The 20,238-nt window shown below is 40.3% G+C and overlaps 1 protein-coding gene across 2 annotated transcripts in view; it reads left to right on the plus strand.

Annotated features, from left to right (window-relative positions):
* Positions 1 to 20,238, plus strand: part of TSPAN9 (tetraspanin 9) — a 171,715-nt gene that overhangs the window by 40,714 nt on the left and 110,763 nt on the right. Inside the window, exon 3 of one of the 2 annotated variants that reach the window (XM_032678235.1) lies at positions 1,591 to 1,739. The exons of the other annotated variant lie outside the window; for it this stretch is intronic. Coding sequence (XP_032534126.1) covers positions 1,724 to 1,739 — 16 coding nt within the window. The 5' untranslated portion in view covers positions 1,591 to 1,723. The remainder of the gene's footprint in view (positions 1 to 1,590; positions 1,740 to 20,238) is intronic. 2 annotated transcript variants of the gene reach the window in all.

Below are 20,238 nucleotides of genomic sequence, written 5' to 3' on the forward strand. Positions count from 1 at the left end.
GTTCAGTGTTACGTGTCATCGTGTGTTGCCTCATTTCTACACTGGATGAATATTGTGAATTCTGTTGTGCAAATACAACCTTACTTTGTACAGTCTAAGACAGTTTAAAGCCAAATACTTCTGACTGGACTTGTCATCTCCTGTTCTTCCCTCTCAATAAATGGCAAGGGTATTTGCACACAACTGACAATTTCAGGTATTTTTCTTTCTGCTGTCATGTTTGTTTCATTAAATCCTTTGCAAAGAGATAGTGGATGCAGCTCCTTTTGCAGTGCTAGTTCTCTGTATAATGGGCTTAGGATGCTTTCCTGAGTGCAGGAGTTGCAAAGTTGAAGGTTTGCCAGGGTGCCATGTTGAACACTGGTATTGATCTGGAGTTTGTCACAGAATCAGTGAGGCTGCAGAGGACCTCTGGAGATCCTTTAGTCCAATCCATTTGCTTAAAGCAGGGTCAGCTAGAACAGGTTGCACAAGTCTGTGTCCAGTCAGGTTTTTAATACCTCCAAGGATGGACATTCCACAAGCTTTCTGGGCAATCTGTGCTAGTGTTAGGTAATCCTTAGAGATTTTTCTTACATTTAATCATAATATCTCAGCATCTCCTCATATGGAGGATGTTCCAGTCCCTTAAACATCTTTGTGGCTGTTCACTGGAGTCGCTCCGGTATGTTCATGTCTGTCTTGTGCCCAGCACATGTGATAGTACTCCAGGTGTGTCCTTACCCGTGCTGAGTAGAGGGAAACAGCCACATTCCTTGTCCTGATGGTGTTGTTGCTCTTAATGTAACAACATGCTGTTGGCCTTCTTTGCCTCAAGGGCATGTCGCTTGCTCACGTTGAGCCCATTGTCCACCGAGACCCCCAGGTTTGTTTCTGCAAAGCTGATTTCCAGTCCATCTTCCTCCAACATATACTGGTGCATGGGGTTATTCCTCTTCAGGTGCAAGACTTTGCACTTCCCTTTGTCACTTTTCACGAGGTTCTTGTGAGCCCATATCTCCAGCCTGTCAAGGTCCTTGTGAAGGGTAGCACAACCATTTGGTGTATCAGCCAGTCTTCCTGGTTTTGTATCCTCTGCAAATTTGTCAAGGGGGGAAAATGGTAATGACAAATATAGCTTCACAAAATTCTCATTTACTTTGGTAGATCAGAGTGAAAGCAGGATCTTGCCAGGTGCCTCAGAGAGAAAGAGTTTTTGCTGGATGCAGTATGACTGTTGTGTAAAGCTTAAAAGAGTTTTCCTCCATGTCAGGACTCTTGGATTTGTGTACTGATGAGGCCTGTATGTGACCTATCTGTATTTTAATTATTCAGGAAGGATGTCCTATACATCAGTGCTTGCTGATAACAAATCTGAAATGAATACTTCAAATGACTACTTTTGAGGCTTGCTTTAGATCCTGTAAGTCAAAGAGATCCTGGCTGGAAATCCTTATGAGACTCTAGGGAGCCCTGAGGGATGCAGGTGTTGTCTCCTAGTACATAAGTAATGCTCCACACATTTTCAGTTAAGGAAAATGTGAGTTTTTGTAAATAAATATGGATTCATGACTATCTTGGATGGACCTTTCTGTTTCTTACTTTTACTAGTCAGGAGGTACCTGCCCTCTTCAGCAATCTGCGACTTGTGGGCCACCTGGTTTTGACATGCTCCATTCAGGACAGAACACTCAGCCCTTCTCCACCTGGTGTTGAACGCTGTTGGTTGAAAATCGCATCTGCTATGGCTAATATTCACAGTAAGCAGTCCTGAAAGTGCATTTTTACCTTGTGTTTCTTGACCTAGAGGTTGTGGGGAGATCACTTTAAACGATGTGTTTAAACTCTGCAAGCCCTGGTCTGAAAACAGGTGTTGAAAACTGATTGCCAACTTGCTTTGGGGATGTGGACTTAATTGGTTCATTCTGTTAACAATGTTTTTAATGGATTTATCTATTACAAGTCTCATCAAGTCCTCTCTGCTTTCTCCTGCCAAATAAATATTCCCTAATAATCCCCAAATCTGTTCCTTCATTTTCATTATTTATCTGCTTGTTTAATAAATCAGCCTTTTTTTTTTTTTTGTCCCAGAAGCCTAAACTGACTTAAACATGAGCTGCTCCTTGGCTGAACCACATAGAAGCTTCTGTATAGTGTGCTGTATTTTGTCAGTGTTCTTTGAAGAACCACTGGTACTCCAGATAATCAGGACTACATAGTGATGTTCCTGAGGCGTGTGTAGGTGTCTTGGGAGAATAATATGAAATAGGTCTTGCATATCTCTGCTAAGCTAAAGCAACAGGGAAACAGTTAGTTCTGGGCTTCCTGCATTGTACTGAGAGCTTCTCATTTCTAAAGCTGACAATGAAATTCTTGGCTATTTGCAGGCTATGAGCTGGATCACCCATAGAACCCCACTGAAAGTGCCTTCATACTTGACAGTAAAACATTAGTAACTAATAACTTCTTAATTTAAACTCTTACCTAAGCATTCTGCATAATTGTTTCATAAACAAACTGAATAAACATTTTGAATAATCTTATTTTAAAATTCTCTTGATCTAATTTATTTTCCATAAGTATATCTTTAGAATAGAATAGACTATTTAAGTTGGAAATTTATTTCAGATAAAATTCTGCTCTGTCAGCATCCTAATGGTGGAATTGCACACATGATTTGCAGCACCCTTCCCAAGGAAAGAAAAGAAAGGAAATGCAGATTTGCAGATTTTGTCCATGTCACTCACTTACAAATAGGTCCCTGCAGAATAATAAAGAGCTTCAGTGTCATTGGCTTTTTTTTTTTAGCTAAATAGACATAGACTTCACATACTATAAGGTGCCTCTAGCGGGGTACCATTTTAGGAGAGTTCTATATTATATTACATGTTTCTAGTTGATGGTTCAAATTTCTAAAGTAGGATTTTTCTGATTAGAAGCTGAAGTTTGAATTTCCAGTCCCACTGAATCCCCCTTCAAATCTGCTGACTCTGCCAGGCAGACTGATGTTTTAGTGGATTTGTTAATGTTTAAGCTGCATTCTTATCATTCTTTTCTCACAGGAAAATATCTGTAAATAACTCTGTCTACAATTTCTTGCTCTGCTGGGTTTCCTGTCACTCTCAGGAATTTTAGTGCCTTCTTTATTTTGAGTCTTAGTATATCTCTAAGAGTAACCAATTGAGGGTATGATGATGGATCAGTACCATTTGGGTAAAGGAGTATATGCCCCTTTCCTACCTTATCTTAAAGGTACATAGTATCACTTTATCTTTGCATGTGTTACGGGAATTTTTTATTTCTGGATTTTAATCTTAAAGTAGGATTATTGCAGCACTAGTTTCTTCCTTTGTTTTCTGCAAGAGTGATTGAGTCTATTAAGGTTAAGTGCTTGAATCTCACCCAAAAGCCTTTTTTTCCCCCCCAGTTCTAAAGGTTTCAACCACAAAAGCTGGTGTCAAAAATTATATAACATTTAGTGTATCAAGAACAAGGGGTCCAGTTTAACTAGGAAAAAATTGCCAAACTGTTACTGAGTAAGAAAACTAGTTGTATCTTAAAATGGAATTTAAAGCTTTCTTACCCTTCAAGACAATTGGACATATCTGTTTAACCTCACCTCTACTTTTTTGTTTCATTCCCAAAACTACTCTTTGTAGTTTCTTTTGATTCAAAATAGAGGAAATAACGAACTCTTGTCAATAGAGCTCTTGTCTATATATATATGTATATAAATACTAAAAGATTTTGTAACATGATTGAGGATAATTGAAAGTTTTACAAATTGACCTGAAATATGAATTTCAGAACTCTAGAGCAAACAAATTTCAAAAGTTAGCCAGTATTCTTTGTTTGGACCACTGCCAATCCTCATTACACTTGGGACGTGAAGTTTCTGTGTTTACCTGAAGAGTTTCTGTCTGATGTTTTTACTGGTTAATTTCTCTCCCAATTCATCCATGTGTTATCAGGTTTCAAAAACTTGATAGAACATCTGAGGAGTGCTAGGTAGTTCATGTTCATTGTGGATATTATCTGGAATATCTGGTGTCTTTTTGTGACTTTTCACTCCTTTTAAGGATTGCTGTGAGAGTCAGTCGGCAAACTAGTGAGGACCTTGTATGGCATTGTGCTGGGGCAAGAACAAAACGGGTTATGCTTTGGTTTGAGAAAATTCTGTTGAGTTGGCGTTCAGCTGCAGTGCAACAGCAGTGCTGGCTTGTGTCAGGAGTGCGGTTGGAGCAGAGTATAGAAAGCTGTGCATTATATCTACTCCAAGCATGTCAGGATTCTCCTCTTTCTCCATAGCTGAGTGCCTGAGTTGGATGAAAGCTTTATCATGCGCCTCAGCTGTTGGGCGTGGAACTCTCTTCACTGGAAGGATGGGATACATGTAGCTCATGGAAGTCCTGAGCGTGGAAAGTCATGGTCTTCTTACAAATGCCACCTTAGGAATTTCAGGTTTTTTAGGTTTTCTAGTCTCCATAGTCAACCCTGAAGGTTAGACAGCTATATGTAGAGGGGAATGTGTTGTAATTGTGTGCTTGCCTATAACAGGTAGGCAAGTATATGCAATAAGTGTGACACAATAATAAGATCTACAAGTGCTGACTGTTTGAAGTAACATCTTTTTGCTGTGGTTGGCTGGCAGTTTGGACTTAATTGGAAGTTATTTGATTATTGTGATAATTTATATTGAATTTAAATGCATTGTACTGGCTGATAGGAATATTATAAATGTAGCAAATCTTCTGCTGGGTAGTCTATAATACAGGGCATTTTCAAGAGCTGGTAGGTTTTGTACAGGCTGAATTATCATGCAAAATGTCTGAAAGCATATGATTTATGCCAAAGGTGCTGTAAGATTGCATAAATTTAAGACTTTTATTCTGAACTATTGCATTCATGCACTAAAATAATTATAGGGTGCTGACGATGCAGCACCATTTAAGAAAATGAATGACTTAATTTTACTTAAGTCTATTGTTAAACATAAAACTAAGCTACTGTATTAAAAAAAAGAAAAGAAAAACCCTGCATAAGAAGATGAAATGCTGTCAAGTCATAGATCATAACACTGCAACTGGGAGTTGCTCTCTGTGGAGAAATTGTATTGGTTTTACCTCCTTTTTTTAAAGCATCCTTACATGATCAAACAATTCATTCAAATGTTGAAATTTGGTGAGATCTCTGTTGCTGTTAACTTTTTGTATTGGCTATCTAAGAGCATGGGCAGTTCTGAACTGACTCACTGCTAAACCTACTATAATTATTTATTATCACTGTCTGTGATTGGGGGTGGGGATATCACTATTTCTGGCATGGTGATGCTCAGAAGTAGGAAATTACTAGGTTTCATGTATGCACTTAGTATCATAGCAGTTCATGTGATGGTTACCACTTGGATGTGTGCATCTACACTGTGAAGTTGAACCCAAGACTGTCTGCTTGACTGTATTCTCTCTGGAAACCAACTTCCTCTGTGGGTGTCTGTGGGACATCTGGGAGGCCATTGTTTGTGCTGTAGGAGTCCAGACTATCTTCTGGACAGTAGGAGAGCTTGTCTGTGCACTCAGGCGGGGGTTTGTGAGCCCTGCAGGGTAAGTAAGAACTTGGTGGGCTATTGGCACAAAAGCAGTCTGTTCTGTTGTCCTCATCCTTACAAACAGGTTGTGTTTACCAGCAAAGTACTTGGTTTTCTTTGTTTGACAGACCAGATGAAAAATATTAGTAAACTATGAAAAAGACTTAAAGAAAAAAAAAATCCCCACCAAGTTACATCTGCTGTGAAGCAGAGCCTGAAGAGGTAACTTTGAACCAAAGAGCTTGGACGGTCAGTTGACAGGACAAAGAAATGATGCTGAGAGATGGCCCATGTCAGACCATGTGTCCAGCCTGTGTCAAATCAAGAAGTAGCACCCATCACTCAGCAGTCCTTCCTTGTGCAGTGCTGTGGCTCGTTAGGTCCTAGTCCTCATTAGTTACTCATTAGGCTACTAATAAGTAGCCTACCACTGTGTGGCACCTTAGCATAAGGCTGAGTTCGGTGTCCCAAGCAGAAGCAATGGAGCTGGAGAGGAGGAAGCGTAGGGAAGGATGGATGCTATAGACATTCAGTTGTACTATTCTTTGACTCCCTGTACAACTCCCTTACATAAGGTCCCCGAGTGCAAATACAGTGTTAACAAGAGAAGTCTACGATGCATCACAAGTAGTTGCCCCTTCATCTGTTTCTCAGTCACCATCAACATTGAAGTGGGAAATGGAAAAAAGTGCAATGGGAGAGGAATAATAGATAAATAGCTGATGCTATTTATTAGCAGTTCTTTCTGGGTCAGCATGACACTGACAAACCAAGTCCAAGTCATGCTAGAAATTTTTGATAAGAGCTCAGACATTTAATATTTGAGGTGACATTTCTAGTTTAAGTTGTGATAGAGGTATCTTAGCAATTTTTATATTTTTGTGCTTCACATCAGCCCTCCAGTTTTATTTATTATATTTCCAATTCTGAGCATTCTAATCTTTTTCTTTTTAAAGTAAACCTAAAGTATTTATCTGTATTTGTCTGCCAGAAAGAGTACTGTTGATATAAACAGATATACTGGTGCTCTGTTTTCCCAGCCTTCCAGAAAACAGCTATTCAGCAATACCTACAGTGAAATATATGGTCTTCAGGTGATTGAAGAGAGGTGTGAACTTAAAGGCTTTTGTGGAACTATGCTGGATTCTTCTAGGATAACTTTCATTCCAACTTTGATAAAGCAAGGGAAAGAACTGTAAAAAGCCTGACAATTGCAAGAGAGTGACCTATAGTAGGGTGACCTCTAAAGAAGGAAGAATGAGCAGCTTCACTTTTTTTTTCCTCTCATCTATGCTGCTTAAAGAAAGCTTGGAAGATTATTTCCATGTTCTTGCCACTCCTAGCAATAGAAACTCAGATCTGGCTAAACGTCAAAAGACCTTTTCAGTAATTGGAGAGTAGTGGCATTGCATCTTTTGAATTAATTTGGAAATAAATTATTAGTTCAAGATCCCTAGCCTTTTTTTTTTTTTATGTAAAACACTTTTTGAATTCATTGAGAAATTTAAGGATGAAAGAACCACAAGTCCACAGCAGAATTGTCTATTTTCAGAAAACAGTGAAAACCAAACTTTATTATTCTGCTGTATTAAAGACACCCAAAAGTCAAAAACCTGTTGAGAAAAATGCTTACTTTTTTTTTTTTAGTGCAGCTTTAAATTTCTAATTTTATGGTAAGTTAAATAAAATGTAAATTATCTCTTTTAATTTTTTTTTTCATTATTAATTTAGTTGCCATCATCTGTGGAAAAACAGATTTGGTGTTAACTTTGGTGCTTGTTTTGGCTGGGAGAGTGGAAAACAGGAAAATGATTTTACTACTTCTCATGGATTAATGGTCCACCAATTAGGAATTTTAATTTCCATATGGTTTGCATTATGTTAAAAACCTCAAAAATTACTTATTAGCTGTTGTAATATTTAATTTAGGATTATGTAAAATTGGATGTGGTTTGAAATCTGGAAATGAGTTTAAACTGTAAAAATTTGTTATATAGTTATATAAGGCTATGTTAACTGTGCTGGAGGCTTGAAGAATAATGTTTTTGAAAACATGCTTTGCATTTAAAATTAGCACTAGTATCTATTCAATGGTGAACTTTGTTAGTCACCGTGTTAAAGTATAAAAATGGAACTTATCATTTGTGTTTCAAGGTTTAGGGTTTTTTTAGTTGGGAAGAAGCTATTTATTTTCTCCTTTTTTTTTTTTTTTGTTTTTGTACTCTGCAACTTCATGTGAGGTCATATTGGAGATTAACCCCAGCTGTCAACTTAGTCCCACGCAGCTGCTTGCTTGCTCATTCCCCCTGCAGTGGGCTAGGGGACAGAATCAGAAGAGTAAAAGTGAGAAAACTCATGGGTTGAGATAAAGACAGTTTACTAGGGACAGCAAAATTCGAGCACTCAAGCAAAGCAAAACAAGGAATTTATTTATCACTTTCACCACTTCACATGGGCAGGCAGGTCTTTGCCATCCCCAGCACAGCAGGGCTCCATCACACATAATGGTGACCTGGGAAGACAAACACCATCACCCTGAACATTCCCCCCCTTCTTCTTCTTCCCCAAGCTTTTTATACTAAACATGACACCTATGATGTGGGTGATCCCTTGGGTCCTGGCTGTGTCCCCTCCCAACTTCTCATGCACCCCAAGCCTCCTCACTGGTGGGGTGGTGTGAGGAGCAGAAAAAACCTTAATGCTGTGCAAGCACTGCTCAGTGATATCAAAAGAAACATTTTTGTATTATCAGCACTGTTTCCAGCATAAATCCAAAACACAGCCCCATACCAGCTACTGTGAAGAAAATTAACTACTCCAGTCAAAAGCAGCACAGGTGGTGATGAAACAGAACTAGTTGTTTAAGTTGAAATGAGAACAGTAGCTTCTCAGAAAATATTGCTGGTGTCAAAGGTGGTATCACCCAGTTCTATTCTACACTTTAGTTAACAGCAAACCTGGAATGCTTGAATATGTCTGTCTAATTAAAATAGTTTTAATAGCTTGGCAATTTTTAGCTCTTAGAAGTTGTCATAACTTGTAATTTTTAGTAATTTCATTTTAGATGAAAATATACCTTATCCTTGCAGTTGTATCTGGTTTACTTAAAGCATTGAGAGACAAGGCAGTCATTGGTCATAACCAGTACAGGTTCATGAGGGGAAAGTCCTTTTATGATAAGGTCACCCACCTAGTTGGCCAAGGGAAGCCTTCTTTTTTTTTTTTTATTAATTTAGCAAAGCTTTCTGTATTGCCTCTCACAGTATCCTCCTCGGTAAACTGTCCAACGCACAGATAGACAAGTCTAAAGGACATTGAGTGGATGACTGGTTGTCAGGTTGGGCTCAAAGGTTATAGTAAATGCAGTTACATCAGGCTGGCAGTTGGTCACCAGTGCAGTTCCTCAGGGCTCAGTTTTAGGGCCAGTGCTCTTTAATGTCTTCATAAATGATCTGGGCACTGCAATCAAACTTACACTAAGTAATTTTGCTGACAAGGAGGAGCTATGGGCACCCTCAAGGGCAGAGAGGCCTTACAGAGAGATCTGGATAGCCTAGAGAGCTGGACAGTCGCCAACCATATGAAATTTAGCAAGGGCAAGTGCTGAATTCTCCACCTGGGATGGGATAATCCTGGTCCTCTCTCTGGTCACCAGTGACAGGACACAAGAAAATGGAATGAAGCTACATCAGGGCAATCCTGCTGAGACATTAGGAAAAGTTTCTTCACTGAGAGGATGGTCTGCCACTGCAACAGGCTCCTCAGGGAAGTGGTCACAGCATCAGGCCTGTCAGAGTTCAAGGAGCGTCTGGCCAATGCCCTTAGTCCTGCAGTTGAGTTTTAGGCAGTCCAGTGAGGAGCAGGGAATTGGACTTGATGTTCCTTATGTGTCCCTTACCTTCAACTAGAAATGTTCTGTGATTCTATGATTCATTCTTTTACCTACTATGTGGAAAATGACATGGCTCTCATTTAAAATGCAGCAACCACCTGCCAAGTTGTTAACAGAATTTTAATGAATTCATTTTCCTTCACTTACTCTGAACAGTTTAGCGTTTTCAGTCTTTGTTTTAAAGAAATGGCTGTCTGCATTCACTTACGATGATGTAGATTTTTGCATTTGAAAGATGAACAAAGATCTTGGATAATGTTAATTTCTGCAGGGTCTGGTGTAAAAGTGCTGAAATGTATTTTTTAGCTGCTCTGCGAGATTTTTGGAGAGGCTAGTTTCCCATTAGGGTTTCAATTTCAGAATGGAAAAGACACATGTAGCAAGCAGTCTCTGCATTGCCATATTGCAGCAGAATCCCATAAGTGAGGTATCTGCCTGTAATTCAAAACTTCAAGAGGGATCCAGCTGAAGCAACAAAGGTCCCACTTTTGGCATTTGTGCAGCAGCTGCCTGGGCATTGTGCCATTCATCAGAGGCAATACACATTCTCTCTCAATCCTGCTGTGATTCCCTTCCTCCCCCCTGTTGCAAATGCTTTCGTAGAGCTGAGCAATGTGAACTTTCATCAGAGGAGGTGAAAGTAGTGTTGCTCATTCTGAACATACTGGCACTGTTTTCCCAAGTTCAAGTCCCACTGAAGGTTTATTCCTGTTTTTCTCCTCACAGTTGCTCCCTTTTAGCCCTACAGTTGACTTGCTCTTTGGTGTAATTACATGAAAAAAGCTAAGAGCCTTTTCCAGGCAAAGAAAATTAATGTCCTTTTATACTGAGCTGTACTACATTACCAGTAATCCGGTTATGTTTGGTCCTTTGCAAATGAAGACCATAAAAGACAAGCAGCTTTGATCCATCTCAGTTACAATTGCCATGATATCCCATCCTTGGAGTCAATGTGGAGTTTTTTCAGCAACAGTTGGTACAGTTACTGAATGTGGAACTTAATTTTCATTGTTACACGATATAAATGATGGTTGGGGAGATTATTACATCATTTTGTAAGAAGCTGTAGCTAAAAACAAATATCATCTATCTGTCTCCTGGGAAAAAAAAAAATTGAAATAAAACCAAAACTTTGTCATCATGAAATAAATCTTAGGAGCCTCTGCACAAGAGCAGCTGTGAAAGGGAATACCGGATGGGTGGTCTCTCCATCAGGGAAATTCTTTCTCTCTCTCTCCCTCTCTTTCACAAAAGCCTTGCTGATGCAAGGAGGTTGCTGAGCATTTAGATGAGGTCCTAAGGGATAAACCAACTTTCTATTTTAATATATATTGTGGTAAGATTGTTGTGTTTAAAGTTAACTTCAGCTGTTTCCCATGTGATCTTGTTGGTCATGTATTAAAGTAAGAAACTGCTGTGATAAAATAGGTGTAGAAGTTATGTTCATTATGAGTAATGATAAATTTTGGTGGTCGAAAGAGCCTCTTTGGGTCACCCCTGCCAAAGAGGAGATTCCACACACAGAACCTAGAAGATAGTTCTCTGAATTGCTTTTAAACCCTTTAAGTTGTTGAGCATTGCAGCTGGCCTTTTGACCTTCTTCTTAAACCCATCCTTCCAGTGTTTAAGGGAAAAAATTCCAGGAAGACAGATGATATGTATGTAATGATCTACAATATTTTCTCCATATCCATATCACTGGTTTGCATCCAGCCCAGGTGGTAAAGTCTGAAAGCTGTTGCCAGCTGATAGCTTTCTGCTGGGCTGTGAGAAATGAGCACCCATCCAGGACTCAGTGAGTAGAGACTTCTAGAGTAGAAGTGCAGTTTCACTGCTTAGTACCTATTTGCAGTGTCAGCAGAGCTGCTGATGCAGAAAGAGATTCAGGAGACTGAATTCCTTTGGACTTATGCAGCCCAAAAATAACTGTGTGTGTTTCAGAAGAGACTGTAATGGAGAACTATATTACAAATAGACTTTGTACAAACATGACAATTTTGTTTTCATATAGCAAGGTGTTAACAGCAAAGGTAGTAAAACCAATAATAGGAATTAACTATACTGGGTTTACATACTGAGTAGGAAACAAAGGATAGCGCTGAGTCTGCTGAAGTTAAGCCCTGACAAGAAGTTAAAAGCAAGAGGAGCTTGTGGTGGCTGCTGTGACAGTCTTGGCACAGGTTGCCTGAGAAAGGTGCAGAGCTTCCAGCCTTGGAGGCTTTTAGGAACATGTATTGTATAAGCCACTTAGATGGAGACGACAGCCCTGGATAGTGAGTAGGTATTTCTGCAATTATTTTGAGGTCTGGCAGATGTGAAATATTTCCCACTGAACTATGAGAGGTAGTGGGTTTTTTCCTCTGCTGGTCTCTTGGGAAGCAGTTACAGGCCATCTCTACTATTTCCCAGCTGTGAATGTGGCATGAAGCATCTGTCAGAGCTGGAACTGGGACACAGCTTCCTGCTGAGCAGATGTCTGTATCTGTTGATACTGCTTCTGGAGAGATGGGTATACTAAAGGAGTGTTTGAGCCCTACTTGGCTATGAGTCTGATTCTATGAAAGTTAGGGAACAATGAGATTAAGGTACATGACTGTTGGTCAGTTACCTTATGTGGATTAAGTGTGACACCACTTTGAGTTCCCTGAGATGCCATCTCACTGTCTTCAAGGGGAGTGTGCTGCACCATATAGCCAACAGGATCACCTGTTTTACTTTTTACTCACTATTCAGTTGTAATTACTGTGTGCTGCTTAAACTCTGCTCTGAAGATTGCGATGACCTTATTGTGATGATATTGGAGTGCTTCATAAAATTTTAGGACTTAAGTTTTCAGAGCACTTGTTTGAGGGAGAGTGGAGGGTTGCCATTTCTCCATTATAACACATGGGAGTTGAGCACAACAAGGTTCAGAAAGTTTTTCTTTTCTACCCTGTATTTTTTCAGGACATTTTGTTTTAAATAACAGCCTGTGTTCATGGTGCAAGTCCCACTGTAATTGTAAGTGCTTGGCCATTCTGCCTGTGGAGCAACCTTGGTCTGAAGAAAAACAACTAAGGAACAAGGAATGTGATTAGTAGGAACATGACTATGTGAGGAATTTTGCTATGCATTGCAAAAAGACTCTGTGGTAAATGAAAGGATCATGTTGGATTTTAAGGACAGGAGTTGAACGGCTTGACATTCAGAGCATTGTTCCTGTCCTTCTCCCTTGCAGGACCTGTGTCCTCAAGTGTTACATGATTAGGTTGTACACGATACTGCTTTCTCCCTAGAGCTAGCTAGTCCATGCCCATGGAATGTGAAACTCACTTCTATTTTCACAGAGAAAATAAAACTGTAATTGCAGGAATGGACCTGCAGTGGACTGGTAGTGATGGTTCCTGGTGTCCAGTGGGTGAATTCGCAATCGTAATGTCCTTTTGATGTGGATGTCAGCATACTACTTCCCAGGTTTTAAAAAAGCGAACATTAATCCCCCTCATCTCTTCCATGTATGTGTTGGCTGCTATCATGGATTGCAGGCAGGCAGCTCTAGAGTCACAGAACTCACCTCTGCCCCTTTTGCTGATGGTTCTATTCCAACCTTGTTTGACAAATGGTTGTCTTCTGCGTTGGTCACTTTGCCTTTGGGCTTTGCAGCTCTTACCTATGCACTGAGATATTTAAAAAGGCAGCTGGGTCTTGCCCTGCACTCTGGTAAGGAGTTCCTTCTTGGAGGAAGCTCCCTTTCCCTCAAAGATAAGTTTGACTCTGTTATCAAGTTTCAGTGGTGACTTGTGTATCTGTGGTTTTATTTTAGTCACCTTCTTCTCCTCTGGCCTTTTCCCATCTCTGTGCTCCACAGATTTTTCATATTTGTGTTCTTGTTTGTTGCTGATCTGTGCCACTGGTATTTCTGAGGGCTTTCAGTGTAAACAGCTGGGTTTTCCACAACATTCTGGTGAACTTTAGAACGTTTCTTGTACAGTATTCGATAAAATACCATCTCATGTGGAAAGTTTAACCCCCTTTGAAGACAAAGAAGCATTTTATAAATATATTTACAAATAAATGTATTGCTATTTTCATCACTGCAAATACAGCCCGTTCTTGGGATTGATTATGGTAATTGGGAAATAGTTGGTTTTTCTTCACTTGTCAGGTTTTCTCATTAAATCTGATGGTAGGTACCTTTTTTTTAACTCTGGACAATATTTTACCCAAAAGGTCATTGTGCATGAAGATAAAGTGGTGCTGTTTTGAATGTTCCTTCCTTGTTCATGAGGTTGATTCATTTAAGTCCCTAATAGTGTTATGTGTTCCTCCCTACTTTCTTCTAGAATCTAAGACCAACCTCTTGAGTGCTTCTGCTGCCTCAGAGTAATTTCATGATACTTACTTGCTCCTTCTGTAGAGGAAGCAACCTCTAATTGTGAATTATTTCCTTGAATACTTCCCATCTTTCACGGTGGTGTTCACCTGGACTTGTCTTCCAGCACACACACATGAGCAAGAACATATAGAGAAAGTGAAAATTATTCAGTAATGATCTAACACCCTGTTGTGATCAGAATTTTGAGCTCTATAGGCTTCAAATGTGAAAGATCATATCAGCTGATGAGAACAACAGATCCTTACTGCAGTGGCAGTATGATTCCCATTTTCTGTAAATGGAAATGGAAAGCTACAATTCTCTTGTCAGTAGAGTGTGAGAGCTGGGATGAAGATGTATCAGTATTCCTAATAATGTATGTATAGCCTGAATGTTCATAACTCATTCCAAATGTGACCTTCAAAATAGTTATGCACTGAATATGCAAGGTTTATTTTGTTTATTTTTGACTTTGGGAGAGGGCTACACGTAGAAATAGATTTTGTAAAATGTGTTAGTTCTTATGTGATCACCTCAAAATCCATAATTCCTGTCAATGTCTATTGAGATACTAAGTTCTCTATGTGAAAGAAGTGTAGGAGGCTTTTGGGCTCCAAGCTCTCTTAAGAATCTGAGGTTAAAACAGGAGCTTTAATGCTACCTCCTCTTCCATCTTTAAAGAATTAATGGATGTTCTCCACTGTAGCTATTTTTTTTCATTAGTTTTCTCTGTGAATTTTATTCTGATATTTTATATGCAGTGTCTTTCAGGCTAAGACTGTGAGGTGCTTTCCAGACTCCCTTATAAAATTTCAGGATCTGCCTTAGTGTTTCCTTTCCTCTTTTAGACTAAAGTGCTTGTTCATTCTCTCCCCGCCCTCCCCGCCCCCACTGCCCTGATTTCCCACTGCTATCTCAGGATGCAATGCTCCTGGTGCTTTGATATGCTTGGGCTTACACTTTCTATTTGAGCTGAGCTCCCTGTCATGGGATAGTTACAGGCCACATTCCTGTGCTGGAAATAGATACTTTTTGCATAACCTGCTTCCTTATAGCCTTTAGCATCTAAAGCCTCTGGTAAAGCACTGTCTCCACTACCATAGATGGAGCAGCATGGGAATCATCAGAAGATGAGAAAGGTGACAGGAAGAATGTAAAAGCTTGCTAGGTTCCTAAGGGGTGGAAGTTCAGAGTGCCTGTTTGTTGTGAGATATCCTCACTGTACTATTATTTTTATTTAAACTAAATAACAGAACCCATCTTTTTCTTATTAGATATAGATGTAGAAAAAACCCCAAATACCTTATGAGGCACTGAATGACTTAATGCACAAGCACTTGTAGTCTCTTCATTCTCCTCTGTGCCCTTAATAGGAAATTATTCAGCATGTTCTGCTTTTGATTTTGCCAAAAGATGTCTTCTTAAGACCCAAGCAGCAAAACTGAAATATTGCTCAGAATATGTTCTAATGATCATCAACTGCCTATTTAACTGTTGTTTACTTCCTCATAAAAAAAAAGAAATGTAAGGAGTTATTTTTTTTTTTGTTAAAAGGTTACTCTTCATTTCAGGGTACTATAATATTAAGCAAGGAATGTCTTGTAAACATAAATTTCTGTAGTTCTGAATTCATTTTTGCCTGCGATTCGATTCTGTCAACAACTACAACTGACTTTCCCAAAGTCACTTTTCTCATATGAATATCTGCTTCCAGTCTTTAAAATAGCACTCCTTTTTCTCTTAGGATTCCAGCTCTTTGCTGCAGAGACAGCTTCAAGTGCCAGTGTCCAGTTGTTGGAGGAGGCACCCCTTGAATCATGACAAACCTAAATTCAGCTTCCCACTCCTGCCAAAGTTTCCTGTGTGAGCTTTGGCAATTCACTTGACATCTCTTTGCTCTCCATGAATAGGATAATAGGCAATGTCCTGCTGTACAAGAATATCCAGGAGGTGCACCTTCAAGAATCGAATTTCAAGAATTTAGGTTGTGGTTACACAGCTTTTGAAACTGACCTTAAACTGGGGTTGCTGTGATCCAGTTCTGCCCTCCTTTTTCCCTGAGTATGCTTTCCTCTGTGTGCCCTGGCCAGATTGATGGTGCTTTTTCTTCATAGGGATAGTTTGTGATTGGCTCAGCTTCTTGAATTGTCTCACTGAATAGATACGAATGCCAGCACTTGGGAAGGGTGGGGTGCTGCAGGGGAAGTGAGGAGACCAGAGGAACTCAGGAGTTTGGATTTGCAATGGCTCTAAGTTGCCAAAACCCTGCAACCTAGAAAGAGACTGCAGTGTCTCTATGTGAAATAATGATGTTGAATAAATAGCTACTGGGACAGAAACACCTTGTTCTCCACAGGCTTAGTGTGTGGGTCCTCCTTGCTTGAAAGCTGGTACAGAGTAGTACCTTAAAGTAGGATTCTTAGAGTTTTCTCCAGCCCACTCTCTGTTGAGAAATACTCATCCTCCACCCACAATCTATATTCCACTCAGTCCCAGGGTTTCTTGTTGCTGAATGTACCTCCCTCTGCTGAGTCTCCTCCAATTATTCTCCTGTGCTGTTCATAGTATTTGTCTCTGATCTCCAAAGTGGTTCTTCTTCCTTTGCCTTAGTCCTTTTCTCTTGCAGGGCAAACCTAACCCTCTTTCATGTTGTTCTTAATATGTAGAAGGTAACTTTTCCTCTCCCTTTCTTTTCCAAGAAAAGAACCTACCAACGGGGTAGGTTCAGATTAGATATCAGGAAGAAACTCTTTACTGTGAGGGTGGTGAGGCACTGGAACAGGTTGCCCAGAGAAGCTGTGGATGACCCATTCCTGGAAGTGTTCAAGGCCAGGTTGGATGGGGCTCTGAGCAACTTCATCTGGTGGAAGGTATCTCTGCCGGTGGCAGCAGGGCTGGAACTAGATGTTCTTTAAGGTCCCTTCCAACCCAAACCACTCTGTGATTCTATGAAATGCAAGCCCCTCCCCACAAAAAAACCCAAAAGGCAAGGAGGAATTAAAACACTTGATTCAACTTGGTCTTTGAGACTTGCAGTAAGTAATTCTAAAGAAATGGGAAAGAATGCTGATAATGCAGTGCTTCACTGAAGAGTACATACTTCCAAAAGACATATCATAAGGAACAAATCACTGGAAAAAGTAACTCTGGGGTTCTACATTTATTTCTTTAGTGTCCCTGGTGGCAGCAGACAGCAAAATACTTTAATTCATATCTTTGATATATACTGTAATATATGTATGTGTGTGTGCATATGTGTATATATATATATATGATGATTATATATATATATATATACACAGACCTCATAACTTTGGTGTAGGGAAGGATATGAATTTTTAAGAGCAAGTTCTAAATTTTAAAGTCTGTGTTTAACAAAGGACTTACATTTTCTTTATCAGTTTGCAGCATGTTCATGATAACCTGTATGCCCTGCCCCTGTTTCCCTTGACTGATTCTGTGGGAGAAGTAAGTGCAAATGGCTAAGCACAAAGCACCAGTGAATTCATTCATGCCAGATTTCAGAGGATACTGCTAGGTTATATGATAAAAGGGTCATAACCATAAAGGAGCAGAAGGTGAGAGAACCCATCTAACTTACAGTCACGTGAAGGGAACACCCTGATTTGACTTCTCCCCAGACTGTCACAGGAGAGGGATCAGCCTATGGTCTGGGCGTAAAACCTATCAAGATGAGTCAACATGAGAGGCTGGTCAGTACATTTGCAATCATCCATGGCATGGAATATCACAGGAACAAATGCCAGATTCTGCCCCTGGGACAGAGTAGCGTCAGACACAAGTATAAACTGGGAGAGGAGTGGCTGGAGAGTGCCCTGCAGAGAGGGACTCTGGGGGTACTGGTGGGCAGCTGCTCCATGTGAGTAAGCAGTGTGTGCCTGGGCAGCCCAGAGGGCAAACCATGTCTTGGGGATTATCAAACCAACTGGTCAGAAGGGGCGATCTGTGCTCAGCATTGGTGTGGTCTCACACGGAGTGCTGGGTGCGGTTCTGGGCTCCACCATTTCAGAGGGGTGTGAAGGTCCTTGAATGTGATCAGAAGAGTGCAACAAAGCTGCTGGGTGGGCTGGAAGGCATGTGTTGTGAGGAGCAGCTGAGGGCTTTGGGCTTTTCTGGTTTGTTTGCTGCTGGCTGGATTTGGGGACAGGAACCTGCAGCAGCCTTGCCTCTGTGGGGCTATCAGATTTGGCAGCTCTTAGCGGTTTTAGGTACCTTTTCTAACTGAATAGCTGGAAATCTGACATTTAGATATTGGTGATGGGAATGGAATGAAAAGGGGATTGGTTTGGTGTGTATGGCTTTTTTTTGTTTGTGTTGGACATTTGAGAACAAAGTAGTTCTCAAATAATTCAATATCTTTTATACAAATGAGTCATGACACAATATTCTTAGATGTTTGCCTGTGTTAGCAACTGGGATTATGCTTGCACTTACATGTCTTAGTTTCTGTGCCTCCTTCTGGCACTTCCAACTGGCCTTTCTCCATGTCTGACATCTTGCTGTTGAGTAACAGCTTTGGTCTGTCCCCATGAAACTTTTCCAGGACACAGGATGCCTGAACTCTAGGGCATCCTAATAAAATGGCTTGGCTAATCTAATTATGAAGGCAGGCTGCGGAGAAGTACACAGCTGGTTCTGCTGACAATGCAGAATGCTGTTACAGGTGCTGAAGAGTGATAAAAGTGTATTTTAAAATAACTTCCAGTCGATTTTGTGTCATCCACTTACATTGTGACTCATCTGGTGATCCTGAACTGAGAAGCTGCAATGTAAAACCACTAGATACCACTTTGTGTACTTCTTGGTCTCAAAGAGCTCCCCTCTCCATTGTCAGACCCTGTACTTCTGTTTCTTCTGGAGACAGAGCTGGCATTCTGCCTGGCTCCCCAAGACATTGCTCCAAACAGCTGGCTTCTCACAAGAGAGGGAGCTTCTTTAACTTGTGATTTGTGTAGCATATAAACCTTTGTCTCAGCCCTCAGATGTTTGCAAAGAGACAGGTTTTTTAGCCATTCTGTTTTCTTACTGTTTGTTTTTTCAGCTTTTCTGCTAAGCCACTAGATGAATGCAATAAATATCCTGAGAGTAAAATTGAGTCTGTGTTACTCCTCAACTATAACATGACTATTCTGCGTTCATCAGGCCATTGCTATTAAAGCAGAGTGGAAAGCAGTGCTGATGTATACATCTTAACACAGATCCATGGACTGAAATTGAAACCCCAAAAATCTGTACAATGCATATGTCCCTGGTCTCCTGGCCAACGTTGCCCCTTTATTTATTTTCTGTTGCCACGGGAGCCATTGGTCTATGCTGTGTACCAGGACAGCATTAAGCTTGGTTTTTTTCATTTATGACAGAGTGTATATGTGAAAAAACAGACCATCTTCACTCATTTCTCTTCTTCACCTTCCATGTTCCCTGTGATATGCCCAGTACTGAGAAATCTCTTTCCCAATCTAATATGAACAGCAGCACAGAAAGTGTTTAAAAGTGCAGCCAAGGTAAAGCTTTATCTTGTTGGACTTTAAGCATATATATGGGAAGGCCTTCAGTTTTGTGTGTGTTTAGTTTCCTGACTTACTAAAATATGAACCTTCTGAACCAATTGAATTGCTACAGCCGTGTGCTGCTGTCTGCCCTGTCCTTTTCTCCCTCTTGTACTGCTTTTCCTCAGGTATAACAACAAGGTGTTTGCACCTTACACCATTGCTTTTTGTTCTGTTGTAGGTATTTACACTTCTAGGAGATTCTAGCTCTGAAGTCCCATCTACCCTCTCTTACCTGGCCCGTTTGTTGCAGATCTCTCTGTCACTCTGCGTTGGTAGCTGGAGACTCATTTAGCCTGAAGAACAGGCTGATTTGCATGGTCTTGCTTTACTTAGAGAGGGTTGTAGAGAAGACAAGTAGTCAGTTTTTTCTCAGAGATGCACAGGAAGGACATCAGACAGTGGTCACAGTTGGTGCCTAAGACCCAAATGGAGGTGAGGAAAAAAGTTTTTCCTGGGGGTGCTGCTGTGGGAAGAGGTTACTCTAAGAAGCTGTGGAATCAGCAGCCTTGGAAGTTTTCCAAATTCAGCTGGACAAGCTCTTAAGTAATATGATACAGCTTTGAAGTTTGCCCTGCTTTGACCATGGGGTTGGACTAGGTGATCTCAGGAGGTTCCTTCCACCCTGCATTATTTTGTGAGTACAAACAGTATCACTGAGTGCTTTCTTGTAGCAGAAGGCTGACTGTTAAGTTTCTTTTAATGTTAAAGAGTGATTAAGGGACTATGTGAAAAAAGGTTGATTTTTCTCTTTCTTGCCCCTGAGTTTAAATAGTTTACATTCAGTGAGCCTTCTTGCAGTGCCACTATTGTGTGATTATTGTTTTTGTGAGACGGTAGCTAAAATGAAGTGTCAGTG

Source organism: Chiroxiphia lanceolata, chromosome 2, assembly GCF_009829145.1.
Source record: "Chiroxiphia lanceolata isolate bChiLan1 chromosome 2, bChiLan1.pri, whole genome shotgun sequence".
NCBI lineage: Eukaryota > Metazoa > Chordata > Aves > Passeriformes > Pipridae > Chiroxiphia > Chiroxiphia lanceolata.